Genomic DNA, 23,158 nt, shown 5'->3' on the forward strand with positions numbered 1-23,158 from the left:
TATGTGTTCATGAACATATATGGTTAATTCCATTTTAAAGAGTGTTCATGATCCATGTTATAGTAAACGTATGTTGCTATCAAGTGTGTGTTCATATCATGTATATGCGCACGGTGTGTTCATATCATGTATATGTGCACGGTGTGTTGCGAACACGGTAACCGTAGTTGCGTAAAGGTTCCAGAAACTAATAATGTTTCTTTGAAGTATACAATAAGAGCACACGCTTGAATGTTATAAATGGATTCATGCGTGAGACAGAATGGTATAGATTCTAGGTTTAAGTGTACGGTTAACCGGTTGCATGCATGCGGTTTGATTTCCTGTTAAGGTTACGTAATATAATTGCATGAAATGGTCAAACAAGTCTGGATTATGTTTGTCCTGTTGTTGTCATTTCTTTTCGCAAGGAAGGATGAGAAATAACTGTTCGCGTGATGAAAAGTCACACTGCATGCATGTGTAACGTTAATTTGTGAAAGATTTTCACGGAAAGAATAATCATATCTTAAAATAGAATTGGTTGTACACTAGATTCTGGATATACGTAACCGTTATTATAGTGTGAAGAGTCACTAGTTTAGCATATTTTCTGGAATTATATTTATATACATGCATGAAACGTTGCATGCTAAATTCTGGAATTTGATTGACGGTTACTAAATTGTTATTGTGAAAAGTCACCACTAAAAGTGTGACTGAAGGATGTTTCACAACTCTGTAGAATCTGTTTGTCGCTGTATTAGTGAACGTGTGCATGGCATGCTTAATGAATGCATTAAACCTTTTTGTATTTGTAGTTCAATAATATCATAAAAGTTTAGGCGGTGATATATAGAGCCGTCGGTATATTTTAGTTAAATGTCTTGTATGGTTTGAGACATCAATATAATTCATTTAGTTTAAAATGCTTCCGCTGCATTTTAATAATAGGTAATTTGTGTTATGAAATATTGACACAATATAGAAATGATTATGTTATGAAATAATAACGTAATATTAAGATAAATTTACCTATTAATATTTTAATATTTATATAGTTTATAACATGTTAGTCACCAAAGTGACCTTGTTATTTTCTTATAATTATTAAAATTAATATAGTATGATTGATCATGATTAAGAAGATGTTAAATGACATGAAAGTTGTAGTGATCAATTATTTTATTTTCTATATTCTAGGAGATCACCCAAAAGTGGATCATTGAATATAGTTAATAATATGAAAAGGATTACTCATTTCTTTTACTATAGTTGATCGTATTTATACCCAAAGGTAGGATACTATTGACTTGAGTTTGAAATGATTAATCATTAAAGTCTATTTTAACATCACTGAAAGTGTTTGTGTTTAAGTATTGCCCAAAGGTTGCTTAAATACAAACTTGAAAGTTTATATTAATTTCAGAATCTGAAGTAAAGTTTCAAAGTAGTAAAGGGTAAGCATGTATTAAAGCTTGCAGCTTCAGCAAATGTATTTGCATTTGCTAACTCTGTCGTAAAGTTCAATGGTCTCATGGTCTGAAAAGATCCGGTTCACACTGGGTATGATGACATTAGACTTCACCATAGTAATTGATGTGGGGCTCTCAGCCATTATGGAAGATAGCTCATAATATGAAAAATTTATGTGTAAGATATGAGAGCAATCTAATAGGCTGAGTTTGAACGTAATGAGGTTGATGACGGTAGAAAGGGTTAAGTCGTCGATGTCTAAGACATAGTATAAGAAGGAATTTATAGTCGGATTCGGTTGTAAGTCGAATGTACGAAGTCTCATAAATGAGCTAACTATGAAAATGGTTGACTGGTCCCAGCTAATCCGTGATCATGTGACCCACATGTCTAATTTGGCTGTAAAGTTAAAGACCTTGGAAATGGAGGTGCACGAGAAGTTTCTGGTCCAATTCATCATGAACTCTATACCTCTTGAGATTAGCCAGTTTCAGGTGAATAACAACATCAGTAAAGATAATGAAACATTAGAGAATTAAAGGCTATGTTTATTCAAGAGGAGAGGAGATCAAGGAAGATGAAAGATCAAGTTGCTAACCTCGTAGTTTTTGGAAGTGTCAGTAGTAGCAAAAGAATCCCAAGTAGAAAGAACAAAAGGAATAACAAGTTTTTCCTGAAAGGACTTGAAAGTCAAATCCGAAAGGAAATGAAGTGTTTCTTTTGCAATAAAATGAGACTCTTCAAGTAGGATTGTCCTAAAAGGAAGGGTTGTTTTCATAAGAAGGTAAACATTAAAGTTTTTGTTTGCTATGAAAGAAAATCTTGTTGAAATGTCGAGTATTACTTGGCGGTTGAAAGTAGAAGCATTAAGCACAGCACATCTAATGAAAGTTTTCTCGTGGCATTAAAGACTAGGTCACATTTCCAAAGAAAGAATGAGGTTGGTGAAGAGTGAAATTCCTCCTCAATTGGATTTTAGTGACCTACATGTATGTATAGACTGCATTAAAGGAAAGCAGACTAAACATACTGTAAAGAAACCAGCCACAAGTAGCACTCAGTTTCTTAGGTTAATACACACCGATATATGTGGCCCTTTCGATGCTCCTTCATGAAGCGGTGAAAAGGACCTCATCACTTTTTGCGTTGACCAGACGACTTCCAGGTAAGTTGTCTACAGCCAGACGACTTCCCAAGTAAGTCGTCTGACGAACAGATCTGGAAAAAAACTCGATGTCATACCTTAAATTGGTGAGATAAGTTCCTTAGCATACATAAGGCTTCTCCAAGCACACAGAATCACAAACGAAAGTAACCCACCCAGAATCGTTAGCTTCTATGACTCTATGAACCATAAAAAATTTAGAATCAAAATCTTGGGTTTTTTTAGCTCATTGTGGAGAGAAAGTGAGAGATATGTTGTGTTTAGTTCACAAGAATGGAAAAAGAAGAAGGGTAAATCGATTTTGGGAGCATTAAAAGCTTCAAATTGGTTGTTCATGGTGGTTGTGGTATTGATGACAATGGCAATCTTGTAATTACTTGAAGATGATGAGGGTGAGAGAGTAAAAATGTCATTTTCGAAAAAAAAAGAAAAAAAAAATTGATGGCATTTTCGTAAATTATATGAACTTGTGGGGTGAATAGGGCAAAACCAATTTTCAAAAAAAAAAAAGTTAGTTTTGTGTTTGACTTTAAGTTATAGGTCAATTCTACAAAAAGCCCAATATATAAACCACATGTTCCCTCCTTTGTAATGTATTTTTTTTTAACGTAACAAAAGACAATAATGTCAAAGAGAGAAAGACACGGTTGATTCCTCTCCATCAAAGGAATATTGAAAGTCAAAGGTTAAGGATAGAGAACATCAATTGGTGGAATTGTATCCAAGCATGGATCAAGATCAGTGTTTCTCTCTTCTTCTTTTAGAAAACTACTAGGGTTGAATTAAGATAAATCTAGTTTGGTCTTGGGTAGATTTCATAATTGAAATCATAAAAGTTAATCTTACATTTCAACGATGACTAAGAACACGAGAACCGTATATAATTTTGTCTAAAAGCCAGGGGTTTTCTGTGTGTCTAATCTTATGAGAATCTCTATTTTTATTGTTATCTTATATTAATAAAAAGCACCATCGAAGTAATCAAGCTACATCAAATATAAGCATTTCATATATATCTAATATATACAACACCCTCATTACTAAAATATAGTTTAATGTCTCTCATTTTCTTTTAGATACCACTCTTACTTTAAAACCCATATAGTATGGTTATCCACTTAATCATAGAAGCAGAATCATCTAGTTACCCTGTATATCAGGGTTTTGTGACCAACCAGGTGGAACTCTACTTGAGACAACAGTGGGCATGGTCTTGACATTGATGTCAAGTGGGTGAAAACGATACTGAATGTCAAGCTCAAGCAGGATTTTGATCACCTCCTCAACCAACAAGGCCCTTCTTGTGAATTTCTCTCCCATGTTTTGGTGGTTAATCTTATGTCGTGGCCATATTGCTAACCTCACAATGTTCAAATCTTCCACATCCTTTACAATGATATCGGCTTTCGGGTACCAATACTCTGGCTTGCTATCAATGTAGCTGTAGTTTTTCCCAAAAGAAAAAAAAAGATCATCATGATTATCATTAAGCTGTCTACAACATTATGTACAATGTGTGTGTTTTACCTTGAGATTCGTTGTTTGATTGCAACAATCTTTTCAGGTGGAGTAGTAATGTGGACACAACATTGCACTTCATCTCCCATGTCCGGGCTACGGTTATAATTATGGATTGCTTTCTGCCATAGAAGAATATTCGGATACACAATCTTCAGATTGTCAGCCCTCAAGAACACTGTTGTGAGAATGTTCATTTCCTCCACCACCATCTGCACATTTGATCATTTAAGATTAAGTAAATAGACTCAAAAACACACTTCATATTTTAGTTTTTTTTTTTAAATTACCTCTACAGTATCAATCACCAACCGATCACCAACATCATAAGGGTGAATGATGAAAAGGAAGATGATTGATTCAAAGACGGTCTTGAGAGAGTTTCCAAACATAAAGGCTAAGAGTACAACTTGCGAAGTTAAAAAGAGAAGAGACTTTGAAGTGGCAATCTCAAGAAGGACTAGCCATATGATTACTATGACAATTGCAGTGAGAAAATTAATCATGTGATGGAGTTTGTTCACTGCTGTTTTGGTATCGTTAAGTGTCAGTGCAAGCGCTCTTCGCTCTCTGAAAGCATTCACCTAATTAGGCAAAGTCAAGAACAGAGTTACATAATGCATAAACTGAACAACAAAACTTGTTGTAATAATTTACCAGCCAGTTCTTCAAGGCTGATTTGGTGATCTTTTTGGTCACTAATGCACCTTCGAAGAGACTCATTGTCTTAATCGCCTCGTCTGCTCGCAGAAACCTCATCAAATCCTCCAAGTAAATGTGCCTTTTTGTTTCCATGCATATATGAGTTTGTTAGAGGTTTTAGAAATGAATCGTTAAAGAAAGAAGATAAAATGTTGTAGACTCTCTCACTTTGTTCCACGTTGAGCCACATTCTTAAAAATCTTTCTTGCAGCCGCTTTAGCTTCTTTTTCGCTCCGTATCTGTCTGATAGACTCATCTTCAGATGTGTTTTGAAGCGCTTGCTCATCCAATGTCGTCAAGGAGACATGTCTCACAATCTTGATCAGTCTCTTCATGTTCCAAGCCGATACATTCTTCTGATTCATCCTATTCAAATCATTCATCGTGATTCCACTATCAGTTCCTGTCTTTGGGATGATCGGAGTCTTCACGCTGTTCGACACACTCCCGTTCTTTTCCGGCGGAAACGCAGCAGAATAAAGGTCAGGCGATAGATCAGCACCTCCTTTCTGCATCTTGAAGATCTCTTCTTGCGCTCGCTCTTCCTCTTCTTCGATCCTGCTCAGCTCAAGCATCGGCGGTCCGGATAACGTCTCAATCAAGTAATGGTGAAACAGCGCTTCTTGAATCCGATCAAAGTAAGTGCTGACGTGGAACGAAGAGGCTAGAACTTTGACTACCAACGTCTTGATCAACCACAAGATGGTGCTCAACAAGAAACAGGTCAAGATCTTGGTCACCAAAAGCAGAACGTCGCTCTGAGTTTCTCTTTCTACTTTCTTGTCGAACAAGAAATGCCACGCGATGAGAACGAGCCCTAGCCAGAGACAGTTCTGAACAGCCGTCTTCACGCCGTAGACAAAGTAAAGAACCCTCTTTCTCAAAAGGAAGTTTCTCTCGATAAAGAAGACGATGATTCGGATTCCCATCCCCGAGACAAGCCTCCCGCAGATGAGAACAAGAAACACCACTTCCCATTTCCACAAGTGAAGCTTCCAAAGCGTCGTGTCTCTCCATGAATGAAGCCCTAAACTCAACACTAACAGAACCACGACGGAGATCAAGCTCAGCCATTGAAGCAGCGTTATAGCGTCCATCTTTGTCCTTCTATATTCTTCAGGAACATCTTCCTCAGCTAATGAATGATCATCTTCTTCCTCGAGACTTGATTGTCTCGCAAGTAAACCGGATCTTAGCTGTTCTGATGTCCCCATCCAACTCGAATACTGCTGCTCCTCTTCTTGTGGAGGATCTATCAGCCTTGATCTTGCTTTCGCCCTAGAGACGAGCTCTGTTTTCCTCATCGATGAGCATCTCACAACTACTTCTTCGTCCTGATCTTGCGGGTCTAAGTTCATCCGCATTGTCGCCGAGGAAAAAGAAGTGGAATACGTACGAGAACGGACCGAACCTGAAGAATCATTGATTTTGAAAGAGACTTTCGACGCGTCTAACCCAGAGGCTGGTGTGTTGGTGATATCCTCTGTTTCTTCGTCCACATCGAGTGTAATCTCATCGCGGTATTGCGGGAAATCGAAACTACCGCTCTTCTGGCCTTGCGTGTGATCATCGGTTCCAATGTCTTGCCAGACCGTGTAGCTGGAGTCACGTTCCATGTCTGCTTTGTTGCCGTCGAGGCTTGAGCCTGCGCTCTGGGTGCTTATGATCTTTTTGTAAGACCTATAAGAGTTAAAGGGTTTTCGCAAATCCATCGCAAAACCATAACAAAACAAGATGAAAGAACGAGCAAAGACATGAACATCAAGAATGTTTTAGAAACATAAACTTGGAAGCTTTCTGAATCTCTGATGATGCATTGTTTTTTTTTACGTTATAGTTTGGGAAAAAGAGTTACGAGTTTTTATTTGTATTTAATCGCGTTATGATCTTTTTTGGTTCTCTGTTACTCAACTGTATTAACAATTGTGATGTGTTTACGAGTTTTTAAACCTCCATGAGTTGGATTAAGTCTTAATATAGCAATTAATTCGTGTTCTGACTAACGATCACTAAATTTAATACAATGTTTTTGCACATATCACGTTCTCTATTTTGGTATGATGATGATTTTTGTTATTAGGGTTGGTACATTTAACACCTAAACACAACACAACACCTTCTCTTGAGTACCTGCGACATTTTATTCATGTTTCCCTTGTTCCTCACGTCAATATAGGAGGAGATAAAAAAACCTTAGACTTCGGTGGTTTATTTTTTCTCCAGTTATACTCAGAAATAAATCACCATGATATGATTAGAATCCATAGCTGGGTTAATTCATAGATTAGAAGCAGAAGGTAACAAAATTTGACACAATTTTTTTTTTTTTTTGACACAATTTCTTGTTATTAGTAATTATTAAATGGTTGTATGAGATTAGGCTTAAGTGTGTGATTAGTCAAGAGGTTATAGATTTTCCTTCATCCTAAAAGCACATGCAAGATTTGATTCATAGGTTGGTGTTTGTGGTATCACATGAATCTTCAAAATGTCAAATTAAACAGTAATGATTCAGTGGATGGAAATGAGATAAGCCTTAACTGTTCAAAATAGTATACAATTGTTTCCTTATACATGTAAGAGGAGTCATATATGGTTAATGATTGGTAATTAGAAACTAACTACTGTATGTTGGTTACAAAATTTGTTTACTGCTTTTGCTTACATTTAGGCAAAAAGAAAAGCATTAGGGTTTCTTCATGAAGTTCAAGCAGGGGTTTGCGACCAGCCTTGTGGAACTCTGCTGGAGACAACTGTAGGCATTGCTTTGACATTGATACCCACTGGATAAAACCGGTACTCAATGTCGAGTTCGAGGAGGATCTTAATTATTTCTTCGACCAAGACGGATCTTCTTGCCCATCTCTCAAGGATGTCTTGGAAATTAAACCTGTGATCTGGCCAAATTACTAACCTTACCATGTTCAACTGTTCCACGTTCTTTACAACGATCTTAGCTGATGGGTGCCAATACTCTGGCTTGTTGTCAATGTAGCTATACATTTCCATTAAAAAGAAGGATCAGCACAATGTATTTTCAAAAGTATAATGAGCATTAAAGGACCAAATGTTTGTTTTTTTACTTTGATATTCTTTGCCTGATCGTTGCAATCTTTTCATGAGGCGTAGTAATGTGGACACAAAACTCGATTGTATCAGTCATGTCTGGACTGCGGTAGTAATTGCTGATCGATTTCTGCCATAAAAGACTATTCGGATACATAATCTTCAGATTGTCATATCTCAAGAACACTGTGGTAAGTATGTTCATCTCCTCCACCACCAACTGTATTTAATCAACATTTCGTTAGCGCTGTACACTTTAAAATGTGTCACGTTTTGTTGGTTTTACCTGTACATCGTCAATCTCACAGCGATCACCAACATCGTAAGGATGCACGATGAACAAGAAGATGATGGACTCGAAGACAGTCTTGACCGTGTTCCCAAAGATGAAGGCCAATAGTACAACTTGTGAACTTACGAAGAGAAGTATTTTGGAGGATGCGATTTCCAGAAGTACAAGCCATATGACAGCTATGACAATGGCAGTGACAATATTGATCATGTGATGAAGTTTGTTCACAGCTGTCTTGGTGTCGTTGAGTGTCAAGGTAAGAGCTCTTCGCTCTCTGAAAGCATTGACCTACTCAAAGTCAACAAACAGGGATATATATATATATAGAGAGAATCTAGGAGGATATAAAGTTCTTTGCAGAAATTAAAAATTACCAGCCAATTCTTCAAAGCTGATTTGCTGATCTTTCTTGTCTCTGGTGCACCTTCGAAGAGGTACATTGTCTTCACCGCCTCGTCTTCACGTAAAAATCTCATCAAATCGTCCAAGTAAATGTGCCTTTAGTTCATTCATATATATGATTATATTAGTAAACTCAGCATTTGTTACAAATAAAAAATATTCAGGCTATCCGTATTGAAGATCTCTCAACCAGAATCTCTCACCAAAAATAATCATATTTTAATCGTAGAGTTTCTAAAAATTTGAGAGACTCATTTTAAAGTTTCTCTAGTTGAGAGATCTCCAATGCGGTTAACTTTGTAAGAAAAAGAGGAAACTTTGGACAGACTTTGAGCCGCGGCGAGCCACGTTCGTGAAAATCTTCCTTGCAGCTGCTTTAGCTTCTTTTTCGCTCCTTATCTGTCTGGTGGATTCATCTTCGTTCGTGGTTTCTTGCATCTGCTCGTCCAACGTGGTGAGCGAAACATGCCTCACAATCTTCATTAGCCTCTTCATGTTCCAAGCTGAGATGTTCTTATGATTCATACTCTGAAGGTGCTTCACGCTGATTCCACCATCAGCTGCTGATTTCGAGATGACCGTTGAGAGTTTCGGATTCAGCACTCTCCCGCTCTTTCTCGGCGGAAACGCAGCCGCGCAGAGATCAGGCGGTAACTTAGCACCTGCGTTCTGCAGCTTGAAAATCTCTTGTTGCGCCCTCTCTTCCTCTTCCTCAATCCTGCTCAGCTCAATCATGGGAGGACCCGACAACGTCTCGATCACGTACTGGTTAAACAGAGCTTCTTGAATCCGGTCAAAGTAAGTACTGACGTGGAACGAAGAAGCGAGGACTTTGACCACCAGCGTCTTGATCAACCATAAGATAGTGCTCAACAAGAAACACACCAAGATCTTGGTTACGTAAGGAAGAAACTTGCTATCCGCCTCTCGTTGTACTTTCTTGTCGAACAAGTAACGCCAAGCGATAAGAACCATACTGAGCCAGAGACAGTTCTGAACAGCTCTCCGGACACCGTAGACAAAGTAAAGAACTCGTTTCCGCAAAAGAAAGTTTCTCTCGATGAAGAAGACGACGATTCTGATTCCCCATCCAGAGACCAGCCTCCCGCATATAAGAACAAGCAAGAACACTTCCCATTTCCACAGATGAAGGTTCCAAACTCTCACTTTCTTCCAAGAAGGGATCGATAAACTACACGCTAATGCAGCTATTATAGCCACTAAGCTAAGCCACTCGAGCAAGGTTATAGCGTCGAGTTTCCCTTTCTTATACTCGTCAGGTATATCTTCCTCCGCTAATGGATCATCCTCTTCATCAATATCCCCGAGTAAACCGGATTTTAACTGACCCGATCGCCATCCAGAGTACGATGTGTCTTCCTCCTGTGGTGGATCTTGAAGCCTGGATCTTGTCTTGGTTCTTGAAACAAGCTCTGCTTTCCTCTGAAACGACCTTTTTTTTTTTTTGAAAGAATGTTAAATTTATTCATTAAAAAAACTTTTTTACAACATGTGTAACACGTAGTTAATTAGTATTTTCAAAACGACCTGTTTGATGTGCATCTCACAACCTCTTCTTCCTGCTGATGGGACTCTTGATTCGTCCGCATTGTCCTGGGCGAACAAGACGAAGGAGTAGTGGACTTTGGAGTAGTGGACGAAGAAGGAACCGAGCCGACGAAGTTTATACCAGCTTTTTGAACGTTGAAAGAGACTCGTAAGTCCCTCGCCGGGTCGAATGATGAACGAGCCGTTGATGTAGGGGTTGGTTGTGTCTGGTGACTTACGTCATCGTTGTCTTGATCCACGTCGAGTGTGATCTCTCCTCTACCTCCCCATTGTCGATGTTCTCCTCCAGACTTTGGCTCCTCCATAGGCGGCTGCGGCTTCCCTGATCCGAAGTTGAAGCTGTCGCTCAGTGTCCCGCTCTGTCGATTAATAGTGGTCGGATCTTTAAGGCTGGTTCGTGCCGGCTCCTCGGAAGTTCCAGTGTTTTCTTGCCAGAACTTGTAGCTGGAATCTCGTTCCAAGGGTGCGTTTCGGCCGTCGTCGAGGCTAGAACGAGAGCTCTCTGTTTTGCGGTGGGCCATGCCAAGGTGGTGATCGTGGTCATGGAGAATCGGACGGTTCTCAGGGCTTGCTTCACTTTGATTACCGGGGCTTCGTATCTGTTTGTACGTGCTGTGAGATTTGAAGGAGTTTCTGAAACTCATCGGAAAAAATGAACGAAATTAAAAAAAAACAAAATTACAAATGTTTAGACAAGGAAACATAAACTTCGGCGCTTGTTATGATGCACGGCACAAAACTTTGCATAGTTTGGAACGAAGCTTTACGTGTAATTTCATGGGACGTAGACTTTGATTGGAATTTGGAAAGCTTTAGATTGACTGAATTACCTTAAAATATGCGATTTTTCAAGTTTTTTATTAATAAGAAAAATTTGTGGAACAGATTTAATTCGTGAAATGATAATAGGTGAAGATACAATATAGCAACTAATTATAGCAAAAAACTGACATAATTTGGGGCAATTACATTCAAGCTTGGATGGTCTTCTTCTTGACGAAGTGTCAACGTGTGGCACATGTAATAGGGTCCACAGCAACCAGGAAAAGTGACATTAGAGCATGATTAATCCGGGATTTTTAGAGTGGGGTTCTTAACAGAAGTTAAGAAACAGTTTCTTAGCTTTTAGCTAAGAAACAGTTTAGCTAAGAACCGGTTCTTAAATAAAAACTTTAAAAGCTAAGAAACAGTTTAGCTAAGAACCGGTTCTTAAATAAAAACTTTAAGAACTGGTTCTTAACTTTTTTAGTTAAAAATTAAAAAATAGTTTCTTAACTTTCGCTAAGAATCCCACTCTAAGAACTTCGGGTTAATTATGGTCTAATATGTTTTAGCTGTATACTATATTCTATTTGTATAACCAATAAAAATAGGAAAGGTTCCGATTCTGATTTCGGTTTTGAAACGGGAAAGGAACTTCAAATAAAGCTTCGGTACAATTCATATTATACGATTTTGTAAAAAAAATTCCAATTGTTTAAAAAATGTTTTCGTAATTTTCATTCTACGGATTAATTCTACAATTTAAATATATGCACTTTATCTTTTTTCTCTTTCTACTCTCTCCAACTTCTCACTAGAAAACTTCAATCCCCATCGTCGATCGGTAGCCGGTGGCTCTCGCTGCCGGTTACCATATTTTATCTTTTTGTTTTTTGTATGTAAATATTCGATCTGTTGATCGAACTTCTGTTCCGGTTGCGGATTCTCACTTTCGCTAGGCGATCTTTTGGTGTGTTTTTGTTCAACCAAATCAGAACTGTTCACGAATCTATTTCTTTCTTTGATTTGTGTTGACACTTTCTCTTCATGCAAGATCTAACCATAAATCCCGGAACTTGTGTTTGTCTTCTGGTACTAGCCGAGTGCTAGATCTCATCCGAGGGGGCGTAATCGTTTCTTCCTAAAGAGAAAGATAGGAAGATGCTCCCTTTTGGTTGAAGAATCGAAGGTGTTGGATTTGTGTGGTTGATTTGAAGCAGATTAAGTAAAGTCAGGGTTTCTTTGAAACGTCCTGACAGATGATCTGTCTTTAGATCCATCAGTTTTCCCAGGAATTAAGGATCGGTGACCACTCGGAGATCAAACTACAAGAACCGGCGAGCTTTGTATGAAGAGTTCAAGGTAGATTCGAAGGAAGCGGTAAAGCTTATACGTCTCATCCGAGAAGTTTACCGGGGAGATGATCGGAAGATAGACCGCCGGTGAGAACATTGAAGTCAAGTCGAGATTCTTCTTGCCGTTTCATCAGCCAACCCAATAGTCAACACGTGTTTCCACGTTTTTCTTTAATATTGTAGTTATCATTTTTTGTTGAAATCAGTTTATGAATAGGGTTGTAATGGGCCTTCGGTTTACCTTGTTTGGGCTTTAAGCCTTTAATAATATCAATGTTAAACGGCAGCGTTTAAGGAAAGAGGGAATCGTGGAACCTTGTGGTAGATATCTTGGAAGTATACCAGGATCCAGGTGGGTTAATGAGCTCTAAATTACAAATTCGTATCTAGTCGGGTCAGAATTGATCTCTGAGATATTATCATCCCTCTGGTGAGATTTGTAAGGTGTAAAGCTTTTCCTCAGATTCATCCATCCATGGTCGATTGGGCAACACTCCCGAAGGATCTCCTAAACCTAATCTCCAAATCCCTCGATTCCTCCTTCGACCTCCTCCAATTCCGCTCCGTATGCTCCTCATGGCGCTCCTCCGCCGAGGCGAAGCCTCCTCTCCCGACTCACCACCTCCCGATCCTCCCCGATAACGGCACAAGCCTCTTCCCGGACTCCGCCGTGGGGTTCCGCCTCTCGCAGCGTAGCATCCTCCTCGTCAAACCTCACAAACCGCCAATCAACGGATCCGATCTGTTCGGATGGCTCGTCAAGGTCGAGGAAGACCTCAACGCTCCTCGCGGCAAGGTGACGCTTCTCGATCCGATGAGCGAGACGATACACTCTCTCCCTGAGCATTTCCCTCGATCTCTCGATATGTCAGAGTTCAAGATTCGAGAGCTAGGTCGCGAGTTCAAGCTTCATTACTTCAATACAGTCGGTGATATCATCAACAGTTTGTACTTGGAGAAGGCCGTTGTTAGGTACTTAGATAGTTGCAGCAAGTTCGTGTTGCTTACGATTCATGTTTCCGGGAAGTTAGCTGTGTTCACCTCGTGGGATCGAGCTTGGACTGTGATCAACGACATGCCTTCTCCTTACGATGATGTGATTGTGTTTGACGGGCGTTTCTTCGGTGTTGACAACAATGGGAGGACTGTGGTTGTGGATTTTGCCGATTTGAAGCTTGAGTTGGTTGCGACTCCTGTGTATGGCGGTGACAAGAAGTTCTTGATTGAGTCTTGTGGCGAGATGTTGATGGTTGATATGTATTTGAGCATGGAGGAGGTGGATGGGGATCCTGGGTTCGGAGAGGAGGTTTTTGAGCATCATGCGGTTTTTATGAATGAGAGGACGGTGAAGTTTAAGGTTTTTAAGTTTGTTGAAGGGGAGAAGAGTTGGGTTGAGGTTAAGGATCTTGGGGGTAAGATGTTGTTCCTTGGGGATGACTGTAACTTCACTGCGTCGGCTTCTGATTTGTTACCTTCATGTGGTGGGAGTTGTGTGTTCTTTAACGGTAATGTCTTCAACGAGGATAACGTGGATGCAATGCAAGATCGAGATTTGGGAGTGTTTGATTTCAGGAGTGGGAAGATAGAGCTGGTGCATAAACTCCCTGAGTATGCTAAGCTGTTCTGGCCTCCACCCCCATGGATTACTTCTCGTGAGGTGAGTCAGTGGTTTCCATTTTCTCAACACCCGGAATACTGTTTGTCTAGGATCGTTTGCTTTTAGTTAGTTAGCTGTTATTGTAGCTACGGAAACTCTATGGCATTATCCTCTATCTCCGTCCTTTTTTGAATTAGTTAGTAGTCTCTGAACATACATTAGGTTTCTTATAAGTTTGCTTTTCCATCATTTTTTTTTATCTCTACTATCATGGTGCTCTTATTTCCCATTAGTCTCGCTAAATGTCTGCTCATTGCTAATATGTGAAACCCTTTACTGTCTCAGCGCGCTGAAGATCATCCGGGAGAAACATCATCCCAATCATGAAAAATGTTATTTGTGTAATTTGGAGTTTACGGCCTTGGAGATTCAACAGATACGGAGGTTAATTATCTCTCTCTGATATTTGCGAGATTAAGAACCCAGAGAGGCGGGCTCTTACTTATATCACATGTTTGTGTCTGTTCTTTTACGTTTACCCTTTCCATGTTTTCAGTAACTTTGCATTTGTACATAGATAAACTCTCTTTGTTTTTTTTCTTCTCAAAGATGATGGATGATATTCGTTGGAGAACCAAACCCATGTTTTTCTTCCAAAATATTTTGTTACACCCTGCAAGAGCCAAGTAATGATTTTTATGTGAAAAAACAGTAACACATGGATTTTAATAATTCGGGAACTCAATTAGATGTTGATGATTTAATACAGAAAATGTTAAAATATCAAATAGAAGACATGGCATAAACCGGTTTCAAATTTCTAAACCGATGTTCGGTATTCACCGTTCAAGCATCAAGTTCACATCGGATCAGTGAAAACCTCTGTTCTAAAAATCGGCTGCCTAGGCGCTACGCGTCACTCTTCTTCCGCTCCGATTTATGCCAAATCGGTTTAAAAAATCGGATATCCGATTTTTTCCGCCTAGACCGCCTCAATGACCGCCTAGCCGCCTAAATGACCGCCTAGCCGGCCGCCTAATCTATTTTTTTATTTTTTTATTTATTTATTTTATTTATTTTATTTTTATTTTATTTTTAATAATATTTTTATTTTTTATTTGATCTAAAATTTTATAAATATCATTTATATTCATAATTTTGATGAAAATTACATTATATTAAGTTTATATATTCTATTTGTGTGTTTTATACAATCTTAAACATGAAAATGTATTAATGTTATACACAATTAAAAATTAACATGTTTTATAACACAGTAAACTATCTAAAAATTCTGCCCAGCATAATTTCCGATTAATCCCCGATTTTTTTTTTAGACGCTAGGCCCAACCCTACCGCCCGAGTAGCGTCCGGCGCGTTCCCGAACAGGGGTGAAAAGGTATTACAGAGCGAGTGATGTTGGTAACAGATTTAACGCTGAAACAGAAAGATAGTCGTTGTTGAACTCTGTACGGTCAAAAAATAAAAGTCGGTCGGTTTTGAAACTGCCAAACGGCCTAACCCGAATTGCCTCATCTTCATCCCCTAAAAGCATATTAATTCCATCTCACTGGATTCTCTAGATTTTGGTAACTAAGGGTTTACAAAGTTCTTCCCTTTTTCTGATTACGAATTGGGTAGTCTTACTAGAGAATCTGTCGTTTAATCTTGAATTGCTGCAACTGATGAAATCGAAGTCTGGGTTTTGATTCTGATGAATGAAGTATGTAATTTTAGAAAAATTGGATCTCAATTTCGTTGATTTATTGTGATGTACTTGGTTACTTACACTATTCTATGCAGGTGTGGTTGTTACCAGAACCTCGACTCTTGTTTATCCTCTAACACTGCTGTCCACACACAAAGTCCATAACCCAGATGACGATAAGCACCTGTAGCATCGCTTTGCAACGCTTCCTTTTCACTCCGCCGCCTCAGAGCCTGAGCCAAGGTAGGAGAGAAGAGCTAAGAGCACCAATGGAGGTTCGGTGCAAGGCCGGAGCAGTGCCTTTGATGAAGCAAAGCCACAAGTTTCTCTCGTCCCTCTCTTCCCCTGCCTTGGCTGGAGATCCCTCAGCTACAAACCGACACATTAAGAAGTTCGTAGCTGCTTCCCCCAAGTCAGTGTCTCTCAATGTCCTCTCTCATCTCCTCTCACCTCACACTTCACTTCCCCATCTCTCCTTCTTTGCTCTCTCTGTGAGTCTTTGCTTTTTTCCTGCTTCACATCCACAAATGACTTGAAATTGTTTATTTATTTATTTATTTATTTTTCATGTCTTTAGTTGTATTCAGAAATTACTGACGCTTCGTGGTTTGATTGGAACCCTAAGCTCATTGCTGATCTTGTTGCTCTGCTCAATAAGCAAGAAAGATTCCACGAATCAGAAACTCTACTCTCTACTGCCGTTACAAACCTCAAGTCAAACGAACGAGACTTTGCTCTCTTCCTCTGCAACTTGGCTGAATCAAACTCTAAACAAGGGTCCGCACAAGGTTTCAAGGAAGCCTGCCTTCGTTTGAGAGAGGTACTACAAACATCGTCATCAGTTTACGTCAAAACCCAAGCTTACAAGTCTATGGTTTCTGGACTATGCAACATGGACCAACCTAACGATGCTGAAACCGTTATCGAAGAGATGAGACTCGAAAAACTAAAGCCGGGGGTGTTTGAATATAAGTCTGTTCTATACGGTTACGGAAGGTTAGGATTGTTTGATGACATGAACAGAATAGTGCATAGGATGGAGACAGAAGGTCACAGAGTCGACACTGTTTGTTCAAACATGGTCCTGTCTTCCTACGGAGCTCATGACGCTCTTCCCCAAATGGGTTCTTGGCTACAGAGACTGAAGGACTTCAACGTTCCTTTGTCCTTAAGAACGTACAACACGGTCTTGAATTCTTGTCCTACAGTCACATCAATGTTAAAAGACTTGAATAGCTGTCCGCTCTCTGTTTCCGAAGTGCTTACTTTTCTCAATGAAGACGAGGTGGTTCTGGTACGCGCATTGACTCAGTCGTCGGTTTTACATGAAGCCATGGAGTGGAGTTCGTTAGAAGGTAAGCTGGATCTGCATGGTATGCACTTGAGCTCGGCGTATTTGATAATGATGCAGTGGATGGATGAGATCAAGGTTAGGTTTAGTGGAGAGAAGTGTGTGGTTCCTGCAGAGATTGTAGTTGTCTCTGGCTCTGGAAAGCACAGTAGCGTGAGAGGAGAGTCACCGGTTAAAGCATTGGTTAAAAAGATGATGGTTCGTACCGGAAGCCCTATGAGAATCGACAGGAAGAACGTTGGTTGTTTTATTGCTAAAGGAAAAACTGTAAAAGAATGGTTTTGCCAATGAAATTGTTTTAACTGTGAGTTTAATCATTGGGTTCACAAGTTTTAACAGTAACTAGGTTCTTTTCCCGGGCTACGCCCGGGTTATTTATTTATAAACCGCTTGCTATTTAAAGAAAACTTCCGGTTTAATGTGAATATACCATATTTTTGTTGGTTGAATGTTATATATAATTTTTTCTTGCATTTTGTTATGTAACAAAAATATTTTTTTAGTTTTCTAAAATACCAAAACTAAAAATTTGTGTTCCACATGAGTTTAGCACATTTATTGAACCTAAAAAAGAATTCTTATATTGATCAAAGAGTAATATAAATATTTTAGATCATAGTTTAAAAAAAACTCATTTGCACCCAAACGGAAACCTCAAAGCCATATTTGATTGCATCCAAACATCAAAAATGGAGAATCTACCGTAATAAGGAGTATAGTCTGAAACATAAATTTTAAAGAAAGCAAAGTCTGAAATGAAAACTATGAAGCAGACAATGACTTAAGATATATTATCCACTCTTAGCACGCTTAGCTTCCTGTGATTCAAGACTGTCAGAAGCCTTTCTAATCCTCTCATCTGCTGGATCTTCAATGGCGTTTTGTGGAGCTGGTTCTGGGAGTACCTTTGTGACAGTGATGGTTTGAGTCTTGCCAGTGAGGTTATGCTGAGAGACTTTGACAACAAACTTGCGTGTCTGACCAATGGTATCCATGAGAGTTTGTGGAACCGGGACAGTGTGATCAGCTCCCACATCCTCGTTAAACTGACATTCAAGTAAAGCACTCGTGTGAGAACATAGACTGAGTTGGTGGATAAAAATGTTTGAAATTACCTCAAAGTATCTTGCAACTAACTCTGAAGCATGCTTGCCAGTCAATTCACGACCAGCATCACCAAGAAGGACAAACACCGCCTGCTCACTCTTGTCATAAACAGAGATCTTAGTTAAGTACCTGCCAAGAAAGGAAATTAGTAAAGATTGATGATAATAGATGGATGTAATGAAGCTAACAACTCTTACTGTGGAACTCCCACGACCTCAGATTTGGCACACTTTTTGTTCGTACAAACCAGTGAGGTAGGCCCTTTGGTTGCCTTTGTGTTACACCCACCACAAGAAAGATAATACCATGGGGAACCATGGAGTACATCATCGATAGTGACTGTACACTCAAACCAAGCAACCTATGACAATGTTAAAAGAAATTTCTTAAGTACCCAAGCATATCGTATTAAATGGAAAGACATAGCAAACATTGTACCTTAGCAGTTTCTTGCTTGATGTAGGAGTAGAGTTCACCTAGAGTCACTGTCTCAGGCTTAGTGACTACATCTGCAATAACCTCGTTAGCAACACCTGAGTTGGAACCCAACCTGTTCAGAATGAGAAAGTGAACATTATAGCACAGCTGCAGGAGCATGAAATACAAATTTGTATGCGTAATAACCTACCAGTCAAGATAGTCCCTGGTCGGCTGGACATCAATGTCCATAAACACTCTAGAAGATGTCATCGAAGTAAGAGCAAGAGTCCCTGTTGTTAACACATCAGTGGGGTGTTAGTAACCAAATTATATTACAATTTTATTATGTAAGTGAACTACTAACCTCCAATTCGTTTAGGATTCATTGTGGTAACTAAAAGAACGCGTGGAGTGCTTCCATAAGATTTGAACTTCTGGCAAAAGACTGTTGCGGCTTGGGCCCATAGGTATAGCTTCATCACTGGTCCGCTGCATGATATTAAAAATAAAATGTTAATAGAAACAGACATATAATACTTGTAACATTAGACAAACTCACCCATGTGTCTGAACATGGACCACCAGATGCCGCTTTTCTACTATGTCAGATTCGTCAATTATGAGATGCTCGGTCATAGCTTGCCCATTGATCAGCCTCATGTGACCAACATAATCTGAAATATGCTAAGTTAGTTAAGAATCAAACCAATGCTAATTAAATTATCATAGCTGAATATAAATGGAAGGACATGGCTTACCATAAAGATCACCCCTGAGATCACAGTTAGCCTCGAACTCCTCGTGGTCATGAAACCGGAACCGATCTTCTGGAAATAGTATCGGACTATTCTGAAGAGGAGTTAGAACAGTGTTCCATGAAAACGTTACTGTCACGTTGTGATCAGCAACCCGATACTGAGCTTTGTTCCTCGATCCAAAGAACTTGTTTAGCCTGTAAACGGTTCCTGATGTCATCTTTCGCAGATATGTCTGAACACGGCTTGCTGGAATAAATCCTTTTATAACATTTCCCTGTCCAGCATATGAAAGTGATCCGATTAATAGAATAACTTTATTAACCGAGCAATAATAAACATACATATAAAAAATTAAAGATGAACCTGCTCATCAATGAGAAGCATCTCCTCTCCAATGAGGGTTTTCGTATGTGGGTTTCGAGCCTCCCAAAAATGGATAAGACGAAACCGCAACTCCGCTTCATGTGGGCCAAGTGTCACTTCGTAAAAGCCCATAACTTCGACATCGTTCCCGGAGACTACAGCAGCCTTACCATGAGGCTTGGTTTCAATCACGGAAGAGCCAACAGCCTTTCCGCCGGTTTTCATCTGCATCGCGGAGGAGGCGACGATCTTCCCGGTATGTTTGAGCGCTATCGTGGAGGGGGCATGTGATTTTTCGTTTGTTTTCATCGGGGATTCACCGTCGGTTTGAGTGGTTGAGTTGCGTTCGATAACTAAGTAGCCGTCCGTCTCCGTGGCCGACATGCGATCGATGGATGTTGGAGCCTGGCCTTTGGATTCCATCGGTGTGGATGAACCGTCGATCTGGAAGTTTGACTTCGGTTCGATCGCGGAGGAGACGTCGGTTTGCATGTCTGAGGTGCGGTTGCTGGAGGCTGAAAGGTGGCTTTTGGATTCCATCGATGTGGATTTTTGAATATATCTTGAGGATTATCATCGAAACATAGGGGAAGAGTTTTATACAACAAATGATGGAGAGTAAGATGAAAGGTCTTCATTGAATGAGATAGACGAAGCTATGATTAAAGCATATAGTGGATGAGTCTTCAATTGATTGCAGAAACGGATCGAAAGAGAAAGGGAATCGAAGACGGAGAAGTCGAAAGAAGAGGAGTCGCAAGGGAAGAGATCAATCCCGACCTGATTAGGTTTCACGGTTAACAAACCAGGCCCAAAGAAAAATGTTTTAATTCCAGCCCAGGCCCAACCGGATTGAAACTCGGTTTCACGTCATCGCCAACGCGGCAATAGGAAGCTTTCCTATTGGTTGTTTTTTTGGGACGACGTGGACACGCTAGTTACTTAGCATATCCGCCTTTTATTTAGTATAGATTTAAACAGTAGAGCACAATAATGTGCTAATGGATGTGACTTTTTAGCAGTTTTTGTAATCAATGGGTTTTAGTTTCAAGACTGAATGGTTTCTTGTTGTAATGACAAATACATTGCAGTACATTTATACAAAATACGTAGAGTACATTTGTTAACTGATAGATATATCTGTGTAAAACAATTGAAATGCCAAACTTATCGAGTTTCTGCACGGTTTTGCAATTTTCAAATGTTCTTTATTCAGTTTTCTTCCAAAACAACTTTAAACTTGAAAAACAATTCGACAAATTACTAAAAACTTTAAAATATACTTAAAACACACATGTTAACTCTATAAAAACCATAATTATCATTAATTAAGAAAGGGAATCTTATTTTTTTTCCCGCGTTCCTGCACAATGTTGCATTTCAAAAATGTTTCTTTGCATCAAAGTTAACTAATTTTTTTCTTTTAAAAAAGCTTAAAATTTGTAAAAATTGATAAACTACTAAAATCTTTAAAATATACTTAAAACACACAATTTAACTCGATAAATAAAATACAGAAACGTTATAAATTGGTAAAAACACAAAGAAATTATAAATAAATAAACACACAATATACCATTAATTGAGAAAGTGAGTCTCAATTATACATACTTGAAGCTTCAAATAACTTTTATTAACTTACCCGAAATAAAATATTGATTGATTTTAAGGTGATAACTAACCTTTCTGTTAAACAGTTATTTTTTTTTGTTTTTGACATTGCTAAATAGTTTTTTTTTTGTAAAAAGGCCTCAACATCGCTAAATAGTTATATAATTTTTTTTTTGGTAAAATAACATTGCATATAGTTATTTGATATACCAAAATGTTTTATTTATAAATGAGACCATGGAAAGCGAAATAGATGTTGAATACACTACTTGAAACCTTGGCATCGTTTTTGCTACATGCGAATTATATTTATATTTTATTTTAATACGGTTCTGAATTGTAATGTATTTATGATAATTTTTATATTATGTATCTTTTTCTTATTGTGTTCTTTTCTTACATATGTTTTAGATTAATTTTTCTTAGCATATATTTTAAAAACCTACCTTACTAAAATTAAAGTTATGTTTTACCAAATAAATTTATGTAGTTATTAAATTAATATATTTAATATATAAATTAAAAATAATATAGATTATTTAATTGCTATTTAAGTTATTGTGTTTGTTAATTGTATAGTTAATAATCCACATCCACATATCTTTTCATTAAAAGTCCTGAGAAACTAACATATTTTTAATGTTGGTGTGAAAAATAACCTTACACATGATAATAACAATTAGATATGAAGTACATAAAACTAATGTGCCAAAATAATATCCTGAAACACTAACATTAATCAAAAACTATTGTTGATTGTCTCAAGTTTTACTATATAGTACACAAAGTTATTCTTCTAAAATGATTTTTTTCTAATTAATATCACTTAATGAACAATGTTTGTTTACTTATTATTGTATTAAGATTTGCTACTACATCATCAAATCTAAGTTCAACTGGAATTTGTTTTAATGAATTTTTATTATTTTATTTGCGTTGACAAATCCTCCTATTAAATTTTTTTTCTTATGAATCATATTCTGGTAAAAATAACTTTTCGTTCCACTTATTCGTCAATATAAAAAAATATATATCTAGGAAATTAAGACGAAGTTGAACGGTGCAACAAAAACAAACATAAATATTTTGAGCTACTTATGGGTTTTTCTTTCTCATGTTGATTGATAACCGAATGGATTTACTGTATATTGAAGGATATGTTCCACTAAATTAGTTATGATTTTACATATGTTGGCCATGATGCTTAAAGCAGTCATCATGATAGCCTAAAGAAATAAAAACTTTACTATCTAGGCCAATCCTATAAACTATTAACGTGAGCCTTTGAAGTAGTAAACTGTAAACATGTTCCCTGCTTTTCACACAATATCCAGTAAATGGTTTAATAAGTGATGATTAAAACTTCAGAACAAATGTCGTTGTTCTCAGAACAAAACACTCAACCAAATGGAAAGGTAGAAAGCTAGAGTCATCTAAAACCAGTATAACAATACCTTTAGTTAAGATCTGGTCTGGATCTATCTTAATTGTTTTAATTACTTAAAAGAAATGAATATAAAAGAAAAAACAATGAGTACACGAACATAACTGTAAACAATGATGTCATGACTGTGTAAATCAAGTTTTTTTTTTTGTCAACTGTAAATTAAGTTTATTAGCTTGGTTTTACACTCTTGTTAATTCCTTTTCTATCAGCTTCGCAGATTCTTTGCCTCCCAACCAGGTGAGGTACTGAATGGTTTATCAGTTTTCGTAGCAGGAACATAGCAGGACCAGCTTGGCTTCTGCATCATGCACACAACAAAGAGCTAGCACCCTATATCCAATTAGCCGGTGAAAACTCGTTAGGTACATTATGCATATATATAAAACCCAATGAGAGGATAACATTTAAGTGTATGTCACTCCCAAGTTTCCACCTTCAGTGGAAGCCCATATCTACAACAGGGGATACTGACATATTCATGATTGCTAAGAAGTTAATGGAAGTAGGTCA

General features: G+C 38.2%; 4 protein-coding genes and 1 long non-coding RNA gene across 8 annotated transcripts in view; 2 read left to right on the forward strand and 3 right to left on the reverse strand.

Annotated features, from left to right (window-relative positions):
* Positions 1–3,655: 3,655 nt before the first annotated feature.
* On the reverse strand, positions 3,656–6,740 carry LOC106332676 (mechanosensitive ion channel protein 7). The gene is made up of 5 exons (XM_013771152.1): positions 5,009–6,740; positions 4,796–4,919; positions 4,429–4,722; positions 4,148–4,350; positions 3,656–4,061 (listed from the first exon to the last, which is right to left on the reverse strand). Exons 1-5 carry the CDS (start codon positions 6,550–6,552, stop codon positions 3,761–3,763), a joined length of 2,466 nt encoding a protein of 821 aa, XP_013626606.1. The 5' UTR covers positions 6,553–6,740; the 3' UTR covers positions 3,656–3,760.
* Positions 6,741–7,546: 806 nt separating this feature from the next.
* On the reverse strand, positions 7,547–10,906 carry LOC106330443 (mechanosensitive ion channel protein 8-like). The gene is made up of 6 exons (XM_013768906.1): positions 10,149–10,906; positions 8,929–10,053; positions 8,573–8,696; positions 8,193–8,486; positions 7,924–8,126; positions 7,547–7,835 (listed from the first exon to the last, which is right to left on the reverse strand). The coding sequence occupies exons 1-6, from the start codon at positions 10,811–10,813 to the stop codon at positions 7,547–7,549; spliced, it is 2,700 nt and encodes an 899-aa protein (XP_013624360.1). The 5' UTR covers positions 10,814–10,906.
* A 1,738-nt stretch (positions 10,907–12,644) lies between these two features.
* On the forward strand, positions 12,645–14,569 carry LOC106336238 (F-box protein SKIP23). Its single transcript, XM_013775009.1, has 2 exons — positions 12,645–13,943; positions 14,229–14,569. Exons 1-2 carry the CDS (start codon positions 12,762–12,764, stop codon positions 14,268–14,270), a joined length of 1,224 nt encoding a protein of 407 aa, XP_013630463.1. The 5' UTR covers positions 12,645–12,761; the 3' UTR covers positions 14,271–14,569.
* A 739-nt stretch (positions 14,570–15,308) lies between these two features.
* LOC106328526 (pentatricopeptide repeat-containing protein At2g17033) lies at positions 15,309–17,389 on the forward strand. Of its 3 annotated transcripts, none has more exons than XM_013766984.1 (3): positions 15,309–15,472; positions 15,687–16,082; positions 16,169–17,388. In XM_013766984.1, the coding sequence occupies exons 2-3, from the start codon at positions 15,762–15,764 to the stop codon at positions 17,231–17,233; spliced, it is 1,386 nt and encodes a 461-aa protein (XP_013622438.1). In that variant the 5' UTR covers positions 15,309–15,472; positions 15,687–15,761; the 3' UTR covers positions 17,234–17,388. The 3 variants fall into 3 exon arrangements, with proteins under 3 accessions (XP_013622438.1, XP_013622439.1, XP_013622437.1); XM_013766983.1 differs by having other exon boundaries at positions 15,324–15,606; XM_013766985.1 differs by having other exon boundaries at positions 15,323–16,082; positions 16,169–17,389.
* Positions 17,390–22,551: 5,162 nt separating this feature from the next.
* The window catches only part of LOC106329293, a 2,098-nt gene continuing 1,491 nt past the window's right edge, over positions 22,552–23,158 (reverse strand). For both annotated transcript variants that reach the window (XR_001267777.1, XR_001267776.1), the window contains one exon: positions 22,552–23,158. This exon is cut by the window's right edge and continues 1,034 nt beyond it. This is a non-coding gene — a long non-coding RNA (uncharacterized LOC106329293).

This window comes from Brassica oleracea, chromosome C3, assembly GCF_000695525.1.
Source record: "Brassica oleracea var. oleracea cultivar TO1000 chromosome C3, BOL, whole genome shotgun sequence".
Classification (NCBI taxonomy): Eukaryota; Viridiplantae; Streptophyta; class Magnoliopsida; order Brassicales; family Brassicaceae; genus Brassica; species Brassica oleracea.